General features: G+C 38.4%; 2 protein-coding genes across 2 annotated transcripts in view; both read left to right on the forward strand.

The window, feature by feature from the left end:
• LOC122646317 (plastidal glycolate/glycerate translocator 1, chloroplastic-like) overlaps positions 1-1,165 on the forward strand; it is a 35,258-nt gene extending 34,093 nt beyond the window's left edge. The window contains exon 8 of the mRNA XM_043839849.1: positions 654-1,165. Within this exon, the coding sequence (XP_043695784.1) occupies positions 654-804 (151 nt within the window). The 3' untranslated portion in view covers positions 805-1,165. The remainder of the gene's footprint in view (positions 1-653) is intronic.
• The window catches only part of LOC122646318 (plastidal glycolate/glycerate translocator 1, chloroplastic-like), a 179,532-nt gene that overhangs the window by 150,800 nt on the left and 13,789 nt on the right, over positions 1-14,943 (forward strand). The window contains exon 5 of the mRNA XM_043839850.1: positions 12,887-12,996. Within this exon, the coding sequence (XP_043695785.1) occupies positions 12,887-12,996 (110 nt within the window). The remainder of the gene's footprint in view (positions 1-12,886; positions 12,997-14,943) is intronic.

A 14,943-nucleotide genomic window follows, 5' to 3' on the forward strand; every position in this document is an offset into this window, starting at 1 on the left:
CTCTCAGTGTCAACCTGGGAATGTCAAGTGGTATCAGAGCCACAGGTTCCCTAGGAAGAAAAGTTTAACAGCTTTGGGTATTTGAATTGAAAGATTGACAAATCATCACATGCGTAGCAAGGTTCCATTGTTTGACTTGCTGATCATGAGTTATTTCACAGTTTCTGATATAATTTTGCATGCTGCAAATGCAGCTCCAAGCTTTCCTACTTGACAATCAAAGTTAATTGAGTAGGCATAAGGTGAAAATGAAGGAGAGAATATTCATGCATTTTGTTCGAAATCTATCAATTAGGAAATCTGATATCACAGAAAACACTAATGCGTTTTTTTGCAAACCTATAAACCACTGCCTTGATTGAAAATGGCACAAAAAGAAAATTTTAAGGAAAGATAAGGACTGCAAATCCTATCGCTTGCAGAAAAGTATGGCATAAAAAATATTAAATCTACACAAATGTCTTTATATGTAAAACATACTGCATCTTTGTTTGAAAACTTTATTTTAAAATTTAACAAAAGTTTTTCATTATTACATAACAAATCCTAACTCTTTCATTGTTAAAACAAAATATTCATGGAGGATTCTTGTGTCATTGTTTTGATGCATGTTGAATTGCTAACCATAGCTGCTCTTTCGGTGGTTGTTTCAGTGCTCATGGATTGGGAACAGCAGCATTATCAGCAAAGGAGCCTGAAGCCCTCCCTTTTTGTGCAATTACTTATGCTCTAACTGGTATATTTGGCTCATTAATTTGTTCAGTTCCAGCAGTCAGGTACAGCCTGCTTCTCATAGCAGGATAAAGTTATTTGCTAGTTTCAACAATTATATTTGGGCCATCAATATGAGTACTCTTACCCTCAAATAGTTTTTCAAATTTTGGGAAAGATTTGTTTTCTATCATATAGCCCCCCACTAGCTTGCTGTACAGACTCTGTATCTTCACTCTAGGGCTCTAGGCCCATCCATGTAAACAATATTACTGTTCTCTAGCAAAATATTGTGATTTTATATTGATCACAAAGCAACTTTTTGGTTATTTCAAAGGGAGATTCTTTATACAGAAACTTGCTGGTCTATTTTCCTTTTTCTTTCGAGGTTGCAGTAAAATAATATGGAAATATCAGAAAGAAAGTTACAGAATATCTAATTCAAATTCAGGAAGTACCAAAGATGGATCCAGACTTCTTAATAGTCTTTAGTTGAACTCAACTAATTTCACTGGATAATTAACAACATTTACATAAAATTAAATCAGCATTGTTGCGAAAAGCATGCAGGCATCTTTGGGATCCTGATCTCATACACATTTTAAATCAAGGTTGCCATTTTATTAGGAAAGCAAGGAGGTTTGGAAATGGTAATTCTTACCATTGCCATCTAATGGAAAGTACTACAATAGAAATGCTTGGTTCAGTGGTGTTCAAATAGAACATCGTTTAAAACATTCTGGAGATAGTAATTCTTTTCATTCCCATTTCGTGGAAAATACTACCATAGTTGTCATGACCTCAAGGCGAATCTAAGATATAATTTGAATGGGGGTTTATATGTAAAATTTTTTTTTTTCTTTTGCTTGTGAAAATGATAGGGCTTATTAAGGAATATCTTTTTTAAAATAATAATTCTAAAAGTTTTAAGGGAGAAAGTTTTCTGTCCGGGAGTGTGGCCTACACCAGCACTCCCATGTGTCTATCTCTCTCCTCCGTAAAACAAGGGGATAGAGCTATCTTTTCATGTGAGGAGGAGAGAGATAAATTCATGGGAGTGCTGGCGTAGGCCACACTCCCGGATAGAGAACTCTCTCCCAAGTTTTAAATACTGCTTCAACTTCCTTTCTGACTCATGATCACCAAGTTGCATCATCCACTATTAATTCCATACTTCAGCTTCATGTCCCATGCCTGGTCCTTTCATTGCCTCTATTTACATTATAATAATTGTTTCAGCATCAAATATACAACAGTGATCTCATCAAGAAGATTTACCAGATCACAAAAAAAAAAAAAAAAAATTCGTAAATCGGTTTGATTCTGATTAAATGGCTTGGTTTCAGTTCAGTTCAAGATGGAATAGCTATAAATCGAAACCAAATCAAATATATTTGATTTCAATTTCCAAACCAAAACAATTCCCCCACCCCTCCAACTTGCCAGAGCTTCATCTCTGACTTCTATCCTCTCTGCACTCTCAAGTAGAATTTGATTTAGGTTTCAGCAGATTTTTTATTATATCTATTTCGTAAAGGTATCAAAAACAAAGATCCAAGAATTGAAAAGAAGAGTAATGGAAGACTCAGGTTTTGTATTAAATTCCAACTTAATAAGTTTTAAAGCGGGCTTAGTGCCTACTTTTGGAATGGTTGGGCTCAACTTTGTTTTTCTATTGGAGAAATGTTTCCTGGGGGAGAATGTAGTGCCCATGTCCAGAAACAAAAGGGGGGGGGTTGAAATGATTGCTGCGACACCATGAAAGCGAAAATAATTGCCCGTCTGATGCTTCCATGTGTGCTCTCATTAGCCCCTACGCGTGCATACTCTCTACCCAAGAAATACTTCATTTTATTTAGGGAGAATGGTCTCTGTGCTGCAATGCAAGCTGTGCCCAAGCACATGGGTCTGCCACTTAGGGGGTAGGGTGGTCATTGCGCCCACCCCCATGTGCTTGGGCGTAGCCTGCGCTGCAGCATAGAGAACAACACCCCTTTTATTTGTTATTTCATCCAAACCAATAAATTCAAGGTAAGAATTTTGTAATAGAAAAATGAGCTCATCACAAGAGGGACTTTCTTAATTAGTACCATGACGCCATCCACATGCTTTGAAGTTTCCTTCTCATTTCCTTATGAGAGGGAATATTCTAGTTATATAATTTTTCCCTTGCATGAAGGAAAAATACAATATCTGCCCCTATATAGTTATGATTGATAATACTCTCACTCTTCCCCTATACCTTAGAAACACCATCCAAACTCACTAATCAAGGCTAGGGATTCTCTTTTGATGGTGGGTGTTGGAAACTCGGTCATTTAAATATTATTTTAGAAAGAAAGTTTTCTATCCAGGAGCGTGGCTCCCATGCCTACACACTTGTATCTCTCTCTCTCCTCCTCCCCCTTGTAAAATGACCATCCTAACCCCTCAGATTGAACTGAAAGGGGGACACTAATTGGGTCTTCCGTAGGTATAGGAGACACACTCTCAAACAAAGAACTCCTCCCCTTATTTTTATCTCGGAGGGGGATCATTGATATGCTACGGTCCCTACACCAACGCCGGGGGGAGGGGGGGACAATGAGAGTGTGTGTAGTTCGTATGTTTGGGCACAGACACCGCACTAGCGCACACACCACACAGCCTGACAAGCTTCTTTTTTCCCTTTTTATTTATAGGTAATATTCATAGAATTTAGAAAAATGTGTGTAACAATGGATAGGATGGTAGAAAGTCTAGTGCATTTTTTATTACATAAAATACGAGTACTATTTATTTGCAGGGAGAGTGTTCTCGGTGGGGGAGCGCAAGAACCACACACGCACGACAACCAATGAGAGCATGCACGCTAGCATCTAGGGGGTGGAATTTTCGCCTTTCATGTGTGTCGCGGGGGGGGGGGGGGAGAGTCATTTCACCCCACAGAGAGCATTGTCCCTTATTTGCATGGCTTACATAAGAAGGGTGTTAGAGCAAACACCAACCAAATCACAAAAAGAAACAAAAACAGAGCAACTCGACATAGAGATTTAATGTGGTTCACACACCAGTATGGTGTTCTATGTCCGCGGGCGAAGGCGAAGCTGGTTTCACTATGTAAATCAGAGAAAGTTACAATGGAGAACCCTCAAGAACGCCTATAAACGGCGTTGTTGCTCTCACCCTGAAACCCTAAGATGAAAACCCCAAATCTCACACACTTTACAATAAAGTGGGTAAAGAATATAAATACTCATCCATCGGCCCAAGTCCTCCGCTACCATCACTATCTCAGAAAAAAAGTTCCTTTCAGGTCGCCACCAAAAATGTCGGAGCTGGTCATTCTTCGAAACGGGTCCAAGAATTCAAGGCATACATAACAAAGGGTCATGTTAGAGATGTCAAATGGTCAGTTCGGCCCAGTTTCGGTCAGGCTGAATCGGTTTCGGCCTCGGAATGAGTGAGATCAAAACCAAATCATTAAGAAACTTCGATTTTTGGTCAGTTTCGGTTTCAATCTGGTGTGGTCTCAGTTTATTTCAGTTTTTCAATATCGGGTTAATACCATTTAGATCAGTTTGATTTTGGGTTTTAACCACAATGAAATCTTACATTCAAAATTTGTAGTGAGGAAAAATTCGATAAAAACACTTTAATTCACCTTCCCCAAGTCAAAACAGGTAAACAACCATGAGTAGGAAAATTGATTTGATACGTTCATATTGTTGTCTGAACAACTAAGAATAAATTGTAAGAGGGAGAATGAAAGATAACTAATATTTAAATCAATGAATAAATAGAATTTGTAGCTAAATCATTGTTACAAATCATATCATTAATTTTCATTAATTGTAAGGAGAAAATAACTAATGTTGAAATCAATAAATAGCCATTGAGAAGATAACTAATACTGAAATCACAAAATGAACGATACTATCAAATCATTTATTTAACAACCCAACTAATTTTGTATAGTGAACAAGGAGATCAATGGAAGAAACATTGTTACAAATAAATTTCCCTATTCATAACCTCATACTCATTGATTTGTAACAATTCCCTATACAACCAGAAATTTTTGCTCACTAATGTTGAAATCAATTGATAATTAATTCAACTATTCAGAACCTTATACTCAATGATTTTTTATCGGTTCGGTTTTCGATTTGGATATCGGTTGGTTCGGTGCGGTTTGTTTTTCAGCCGGTCCCATCATACCCCAATCCAAAACCAATTCGATAAAGATCAGTTCAGTTTGGTCTGGGTTTTTCCGGTCTGGTTCGATTGGTCTTAACGGTTAGGGCTAGGTTTTGAACCCTTAGGTCGTGTAATTTTAGTACCAGATATAACCAAATAACCCCTCATCATTTGCATCTTCCTTAGACAATTAAAGTTATGGGCAAGAGATTGTTGTCTAGTCGTGTAGCGTCTGCACCAACGCGGGAGCCAATGAGAGCATGCAGGGGGATTTATTGAAATAGGATTTATAATTTCATTGGGGGCTGAATGGTAAATTCAAGCAGTCCTATGTCTAGGCACAGGAACCACGTGACAGGATAATGTTCTTTTCCCCTAAAGTAATTTTTAAAGATTTTTGAAAATTTTGGATAAATTATCGGATGTTTGGAGTAGTAAGTTCATAAACATTCATGCTAGGAACCGATTCCCACACACCCGCTAGTTTTCTGCCTAATAAACAATATGGTTTGAAATCCTGAGTGTTGGATAAACGAGGAACTCTCTTAATTGACCATGTGTTTAATTTGGTAGCCTGTTACAACTCGACAACCCGACATGTATAAAATCTACTTTATGTGTTGAGTGGTCTTCAAATAGTTTCACAAAGAATTGATTTTTTCTTATTTTTTTAAAACATTACAATTCTATGTAGGAAATCATATTAGTATGAAAATTCTAATTCATGATAAAATGATGTGGACAACATATTAACTGAATTTAGTCACATTTAAAGCAGCCATGTAGAAATTAGTGGATACAATATAGATGTATGATAGGGTTCCTACCACAACCATATATGAACCAAACTCCCCTAAAGCATTATTTCACCACTAGGCCACTTCCATTTAGATTTTTTTTGGTAAGAGCCACTTCCATTAAGATTGAAACTTAAACATGTGGAGAAAAGGATTAGTGATCTACCTCTACGTGATTTAGGCCCCTGATGACCTATGTGACAATTATTAGTCGTTTGAAGTAGGGGTGTCTAAAATCAATCCCACTTGTTGGACCGATTGAAAACCAAGCCGAACTAATTCCATTAATGGTCGTGTTTGGTTGGGGTTTTTAGGAATTGACCGTTTAACACTGCACCTTAGTTTGGCTCCTATATTAGAAATGCTTTTTTTTTTTGGGTAGAAAAACAAAGAGTTTTATTAACGGATTAAACTCAAGTCTTTTGTAACAGCATCTACAGATAGACAAGGATCGGAATTGGGCCAAACAGTCCTATCCATTACAGACTGTGCCCTCCTAGCCAGGGAATCTGCTACACAATTAGCATCCCTTGGAATAAAGGTGAAAAGACACACATCAAGGTAACTAGCAAGATGCCGAATATCCTCAATAATAGGGCAGATGGAAAGGGGTGGTTGCTTAGAGCAGTCCTGAAGATACGAGATGAGCTCCCGATTGTCACTCTCCACCAACACCTGGTAAGTTCCTTCCGAAATAGCCTTAAGAAGTCCTTCCCTCACTACAATAGCTTCACCTTCAATAACGCAGTTGAATCTGTGATGACTTGAAACTGCAAGCCGAGGCTGACCCAAATGATTGCGTAGAAGAAATCCAACTCCTCCAAACTCTTTACCAGGCGTAAAACTCGCATCATAGTTTAATTTAAAGAAGCCACGTGGGGGTGGAGACCAGACCTGGTACGATACTGGAGGCTCCAGACTAGATGAAACACCTGAAGTATTGCGTAAATTCGCCTGAGCAGTCTGCCGAGTGGCTGAGAGGAATTCATCACACGCCTTCTGCACCGCAATCAGAACCTCAATCGGGGAAGAAACCTTACGACCAAAAAGACCTTCATTCCTCGAACACCATATAGACCATGCAATGAATGTGCAGAGTATAATAAGGTTCTTCTTGCTTTGCTTGTCCAGTGTAGAGAGTGAACCCCAATTCTGAATCCAATGATGAAATTTGGCTCCATCATCCCTTGGAATAAGACTTGCCATGCTGGACCCAAACCACGCAGCCTTCGCAAATGGGCAGAGAAATAAAATATGTTCAATGCTCTCTGGAGCAACTCCACATCTGCCACAACGCATATCCACCTTGGTCTGCCTCACATTGAATGCTGAGGCTGTGGCAAGGCCATTAGAACATGCCCTCCATAAGAAACTCTTAAGCTTTGTGAGGGTATTGCTGCCCCAAATAGACTTCCAAACCGATGAAGGAACTTCCATCCAACGATGCGAGGTTGATGGTGATGGCCTCCCCAACTCTTTAGTCGTCCATTGATTGCAAAGAAGATGGTAAGCACTCTTGACACTGAAACTCCCAACTTTCAAGGGTCCCCAAACTAGTCGATCCTGTGTGGCAAAGAGACTCAGTTGAAGTTGGTAAATGGCTTGTCTATCATTTACGAGACAAAAAAGAATGAGTTGATCCTTAATCAAAAAGAGCAGTCGTTGGATGACCTGCAACGATGAGTGTATTTGTAACGACAGAAGGAGATGCCTCCACATCACTGGTTGTTAGAGCGTACCCGCGTCCTTGGGTTTGAGGTCTCGATCGTCCTTGGATCATGGAACAAAAACTCCACCGAAACCTGTTGAAACCACCAAGTTAACTCGGTTTCCCAAGTTTCCAAGACGAGTTGAAGGGGGATTTTATAAAATCACTGGATTCAGCTGAGTTTCGATTGGTTTCGACCATATTTTGGTGGTTTCAACACATATGTCCATCGAAACTAGGGGAAACTTAGCTCGAAACTAGGACAGACAGGTATTTATGCCAGAAACTAGGACACTTAGTTATGTCTAATCTCATTTAAGTAAATGTTTTTGTATTTCACTTAAGATGTTATTCATAAATAAGCAATATCCCTCTATTTGAATCCAATAAAAATAGTTAAAAAATAAAATTCCAAAAGGAAAAAAAGTCAAACCCGCCAATTCAAGAACAAAAACTGGATTTTCGATGATAGGTGCAATTTTCAACTTTCTAATGTTGAAATTTTCTTAAATCTAAAAATTTCATAAATCTTAATATGTTAAAAATTGCTAAATAAGATTTAAGCAATCTTGGACTTATTGGAAAACTATCAAAACAAAGCTTTCTAACAAACCCAAGATTGCTTAAATCTCATTTATATTGAAGGAGTTATTTTTCGGTCAAACCTTATTTGATACCATGTCCAAGAACAATATAAAGTATCAAGCTTGGATCAAAACCACAAGCAAGATTTTAGTGTTCTCTATGTGAAACTAATGCATCGATTGAATTTAAAATGTAAAAAATAAGCAGCACAACAAGAATCAGGGCAAAAAAACAATTTTTGGGCCTCGAAACCAAGGTTCAAGTTAGCCTGGAGAAAATCCCAAGTTTCGATCGAGACGAACTCATTTTCTAGCTGGTTGAAACCTAATCGAAACCCGAGATTTAGAACCTTGCCTTGGATTGTCGGGCGGTCTCGATCCTCAATGGTCCTAATACAAACCCAAACCCAAAACCAAAACTGACTAAAATCGAATCTCACATTCTCACCTTACCAATTTGGATTCCGTTTAGATCAATACTTAAATAAATTTTTTTTTAACTGATCGAAACTAGACCGAATTGACTATTATACAGGCAGACTTTTCTATTTGAGCCGTTGGTTTTAAATCTGATCAAATCAAAACTTTGAGGGTATTTTGGTCATAAAAAATACATTTCCTCGGTATATTAATCGTTAGATAAATGTTAGTTTTATACGTTCCCCAGGACCCCAACTGCCCAAAAGAAAAAGATAACTTTTGAAATTCCTGGGAAATATAAAACTACTCCGATATTTTTTTTTTTGTGTTTTTAGGAGGGAAGGGGGAATCAATTTGGACCCTCTACTGTCGAGCTGCCCGGCAAGAGCGTGCTGTCAAGACACGATGAGGCATGTAATGATTGTCTTACCCCTGCTTGGGCAGAGGTAAGACAGTCAATATACGCCTTCCCGTGTCTTGGCAGCACGGTCCTGCCGGGCAGTTGGGCAGTAGAGGATCTGGATATAGAGCAGAGGAGAGGTACCAGTAGGAGACTCAGACCTCGAGACCTTTTGGTGAGCATGGCATGAAGCGCACCACGGCTCAGCAACTGCACTAGGCAGCTGTTGGTGACAACTCCGTTGACAGTGATGGCTGAGAGAGAAAGGACCTCACGATTCAAACAGCCTTTTCTGTCCATAATCCAAAATCTTTTATCCATGAAATTGGTTTCTCTCCCAGGAAGCAGGAGCAGGCCTTCCTTTGCTTTTTCATGGCTTTTGTTTCAGCTACCCCCAGATTTTTGCCTCCGTCTCCTACTTACTCCACAGGAATCCATCGAAAACCAGTGACTCCATTTGTGAAAACCCATCTGCAGACATCAGTAGCTTTCAATGGCATTCAAATCTTATATAAAAGCACCAATGACCAACAAATTTCAGGGCCAATTAGAGCAATTGGCCCCCAATCTTGGTCGTTCCCTGATGGTGCCAACAAGAATCACTCCTGCCGCCAAATTTTAGTGAATTCTATGAGCAATGAGGGTGGGAGTGTCTCTGTTGGATTTCAGAGTGTGAGTAATGGTTTTAATCTCCTTATGGAATGTTGAATCGGTACTTTATTGTGTAGTTTGAAAAGGGTTATTCTTAACTGGGAGATTGTCTACCAGGTCGTCAGCATTTTGCATATGCTAGTTTCGCTCGGAATCATTCTAGCAATGGATAAATATTTGAAACAGGCTTTCGTAGCTGCAGCTATCAAGTTTCCGAGTGCCCTTTTCGGGATGTTTAGTGTGTTTTCCATTCTGATAATTCTTGATTCTGTAGTCCCTTCAGCTGCAACAAGTTTGATGAACTTCTTCGAGCCAGCAAATTTGTTTATTCAGAGGTGGCTTCCATTGTTTTATGTTCCTTCTTTGGTGGTTTTGCCATTGGCTGTGAAGGATATCCCTGCGGCTTCAGGGGTCAAGATCTGTTTCATCATAGGTATATGAATCTTAGTCTCTTTCTTGCATTTTGAGACCATTGAGCTTATGTGATTCTGCAGAAATGAAAAAAGAGCATAATATTGCAAACCCTGTTTCTGTATGGCTCCTATATCTTGGAATTGGCTAAGGTTTGTTTGACCAATTTTGACTATTTCTAATTAAAAAGGTCAGTATTCCTGTAACCTTTCGTAGGAAGACATTATAACCACAAGCGTGAAACCATGTGTTATTATCGAATTTCATGTCACTTGTACCTTGTAAGCCAAGGAGACTTGAATATCTCTGGCACTGTAAATGCTAATGGTTTGACATCATTTTATACCTGGGAAAAAGCAGTGATAGGAGTACAACCATAGGATGCTTCAACTTCTTGGTTCCTTTCTTGTAGGTGATTGTCCCAGAATAATCTAAAATTGAAAGGAAGCTCATTTTCAAGTTCCCATCATATCCTCTCTCATATGTTAAGGGGATGGGTAGAGGAGGAAGAAGAGTTCTGAGCTGAGTTTCTGAGCCAAAGCTTAGGCCCTCCTAGATCTAGCCCAACCTGAGTTAGAGAAAGAAAAAAAAAAAATAGAGCAAGAAAAAAGGAATAGTAGGAAGTAGGCCTGATCATAGAAAATCTGGATCTATGACCGCTTAGTGTGATTCATTTCACTGAAAATATTTATCTTTCGAGTCGGGATTTTTTCCCCTTTCTATTTCGACTCCCTGTCATTTTGAATCAGTACTCTTTTTTTCTTTTTTTAATACTTGAACCAGTATTATATTGAGTTGCATATAGAAATGGTCTATGCTTCTGTAATATCAAGATATAAGGTTAATGCACATGAGAAAAATTAATTAAATTTGTGATCATCCAGACCAGAGGTTTGAGTGATCCTCCGGTGAAAGCAGGGAGGGTTGGGTGCTGTGAAGGTAGTATTAGGATTAGCTTAAAGAAGCTGTCGTGTACATTTAAGCTTTGTTTTAGGATTAATAAAATCATATTTGCATTTAAGGTTCTGGAGTATCAAACTATGTACTCATACCATGAAAATTCCTTATGTTTATCAGCTCCTGGTTCTATGTTTGAACTATGAAATATTTCTTGATTTCGATTTTCCTAGTGAATGCATCACTCTGTTTACTTTGTGTGTGCATTTATGTCATGAAATCATCTTGTGATCCCTAGGTCCAGCTCCCAAGTAGCATCCTTCAAGACTTAAAATCTATTCCAACAGTTCACAAGCCTTACTAATTTTGATTTTCTACTTTAGATGTCATGATGGGTCCACTTTAAGTGGCCTACAAGCATTTACTGGCTTTCAATTGTCTGTTTGCATTGCATGTTTTAGAGATTCATGACTACCTCCCATGCTGTTTTGATCTGTATATTTGTGTCTAAATGAGCTTCTTCTGAAATGTAACAACAGTAGCAAGCTAATCTTTTATTTCTATACTTGCTTGTTTATTTTCTGTGAAATCTAATTGGATCAGGGGTTAATTTAAATGAGTTTTATTGAAATAAGGATTTGATTGAGCTGAACTTTAAAGTTCTGAATATGCTATCCAATGAACCAAGAAGATAAATTTCTTTCACCATCTTTTTAATTTTCATCTCAGATGTATGAAATGACACAGCCTTTTCTTTCCCGCAGTTGGGGGTTGGCTGGCTTCACTTTCTGTTGCTGGTTGCACAGCAGTAGCCGTAAGAAAGATTGTAAAGACAGAAATGGTAGCTGCCGAACCTATGACAAAACCTTCCCCATTCTCAAAATTTGAAGTGTGGACTTGGACTGGAATTTTCCTTGCATCATTTATTTCAGCATTGCTATATCCAACAGCACTTGGGACAAATGCAAGAACATACCTGCCTTTCCTACTTGCAGCTACTGTGTTAGGTTACATGGTTGGTTCTGGGTAAAATGCTTCTTTCCCTATTTATTCGACTGACACAGAATATATTCTAAGATTTATGTTCAGTCTTTATAGAAACGCCTTATTATGTTTATGGGTTTTTGTCTACAGGTTGCCCTCTGATATCAAGAAGTTGTTCCACCCAATAATTTGTTGTGCTCTGTCAGCAGATTTGGCAGTAGTAGCTTTTGGGTATTTATCAAAGTCTCGAGTGGATGCTGTTCTAGGTTTACAGCCTACTCAATGTGCTTGTATTTTATCATCCATCATTTAAAAGCACATTTGGCATCATATCTGTTTCTTTGATTCCAGACCAAGAGGTGAAAACAGTTTTGGTTTTTTCCACTTCTTGATTCTGTTCTTTTCTGTTTGACCTCCGCCGGGTTAGAGAACAAGATCAATAATTTTCAATATACGAGTGAGAATCTGTCAAAAGTTTTAAGTATAAAAAAGCAGAAATAAGAAAATAATTCCATATGCAGCCTACTTTATTGCTACAATGAACTATCGAACTATTCCTTGCGACAGAAACTATCCTTACATTACCTATACCTCAGGTGTATGTGGGCTTCACTCCTGCACTGTATACTGAATGGAATTATTTGCTTTTACTTCTTGAACTATAAAAGTCATTTAGGACTACATTCATTGTATTAATTGTGTAACACATCAGAGAATAACTTCCCTCCTCCTACCTACTATAACACTGGTATTTTCTGTGACATATTGACATATCCTGTTCAAGACATTGAAGTTCAAGAACATGTCCTCCTATCTTTGTTTCACAACTCTAGCACATTGAAGGACACGACATCCTATTGTTAGTCTATGAGTTCTGGGAAACATGAAGAAATTTATTATTCGTCATTGAAATGTAGAATTCAAACACTATAATTTGAAAAATTAAATCATGTTTATTGATTATTCACTTGAGAAAGATAGTTATTGGTAAATCTTTACCATGAGTAAAATACATTCTAGTCCTTTGAGAAACTCATGCATTCACTATATATTTCCTTACATACTGCTCAGAAATATTATTACAGAGCTTTTCAACTTTGTTTTTGAACTCACACATGAAATAATGTATAGTTCTTCTGTGCAGGATATTATCTCACGAAAGTATCATCAAACCCTGGAGCTGGTGACATTCTGATGGGATTTTTGGGATCTGTTATTATTTCTTTTGCCTTCTCAATGTTCAAACAGAGAAAGGTAACCAACCACTCTTTTTAACAAAATGGAGTTAAAAATTTTTCAAGGCTCCCCATGAAAAAAGATGCTTCATCTTATAGGTGTTGTTTGATTGAGAAGAATGATTAGGCTGCCAGTGTGACAGCCCTATTCTATTTAGAATAAGTGACATATAGGTACAAGTACATTAATGCCACTACGGACAGATTTAGCCTTATACCCATATTTCACCCGATATTACAACACTCCCCTTCAAGTTGGTGCATAGAAATCACACATGCCCAACTTGCATACAGTAAGATGAAACAACTTACTACTTAACCCCTTTGTAAAAACATTTGCTGACTAATCTCCAAATTTACAAAGGAAATACAAATCAGCCCTTGATCTAGCTTTTCTTTAAAGAACTGACGATCTATCTCCGCATGCTTGGTGCGATTGTGCTGGACTGGATTGTGAGCAATGCTAATTGCTAACTTACTATCACTGTAAAGCATCATAGGAAGGAAAACATGAAAGTCTAGGTCTTTCAAGAGACCTTGAAGCCACATCAGCAACTAGGTTACCTCCCACAAAGGTGCCATAACCGGTGGTAGATCACTGATCATCTAGAGAGCTGGCCCAATCAGCATCGATAAAGGCCATGAGAAGACATGAGGATTCTTCCAAGTGTGTGGAGTAGGGATCATGCATATACTGGCTTACCAGACTAACAACAAAGGCAATGTCAGGACGAGGGTTGGATAGGTAAATCAACTTTCCAAACAATCTCTAATATTGTCCCTGTCACACCCCAACCCCCACCCTAGGGTTTTGGTATGACTAGAATGCTTACCAACATCCAAACCACTACCAGGATCTCAATGCAGTGGCTTGAATCACAATCACTTCAATATAATTCTCACAATAATATCAAAGTGCGGAAGCGAAAGGAATAATACATTTCCAATTTAAAATCAAGAGTGCGAAAGCGTTTTATCAACGAATAAAAGGGTCCAAAAGTCTAAGTGGTAGATAATAATGTATATTACATTTTATCCCAAAATATTAAGTTAAAAGCTATATAAACAACAGTAATGTTACAGAAGTGTACAATGCGATTAAAACTAAAAAGAATAAAGATGAAATTGTGCCCCAATGGCACAGTCCTTGAGTGTACACCAACATCAAAGTCCTAGGTCACCAGCTCCGAACGATTCACATCAAGAAGAAGGAACACCATCAAAACATCACCTGCATACTTCTAAAAAGGGTTGCGCAACGAGGGTAAGCTCCATTGAGCCCAGCGAGGGGATGGGGATGCACATGCACACAATTGGCATATAGTCCTTGATGCATGTGATTATTAATCAATTTTTCACCTAACACACAAATCTAGGTTACCAGGTATATACTACTGTAACAACTCAGGAGACACTATAGATCACTTATCTTATCACTACAGTGAAACTTTAATTGTTATCTTGGGGCCCGCGCCAGTTGAAGCTCCAGGCCACCCAGAGGCAGACCCCGATAACCAGTGGTCATCCCTGACCTGGCCTCGTATCACTCCTTAGGCACACAAGGAGCCCTGATTACCCAACACCTAAACCCCTGTTGGTAAAGGTCGTAGCATAGGGAACAGAAACCTAATCGCAATTATACTATATGATCCTATCGTGTCGAGAGGTATTCCGGATGCATCAATGTCCCATTTCATCTAGTACCCGGGTAGTAGCATGACACGGCGCATACAAGCTAATATGACATACAATAGCAATTCATCTCATAGGGTCCTGGTGCCGGCACTTTCCGACACCGTAACCCGGCATGAGCAATAAAACTTAAATCTACATCACTAATCATCAACAATTCAACAATTCGTAATTTATAAATGCAAGAATGCAACATGCTTGATTAATGATGCATATTCATATAATAGTATATATATACATTCCCAAGAATCAACCGAAACCCACTCACAATATA

The sequence above is a fragment of the Telopea speciosissima genome, chromosome 11, assembly GCF_018873765.1.
Source record: "Telopea speciosissima isolate NSW1024214 ecotype Mountain lineage chromosome 11, Tspe_v1, whole genome shotgun sequence".
In the NCBI taxonomy this organism is placed as follows: Eukaryota; Viridiplantae; Streptophyta; class Magnoliopsida; order Proteales; family Proteaceae; genus Telopea; species Telopea speciosissima.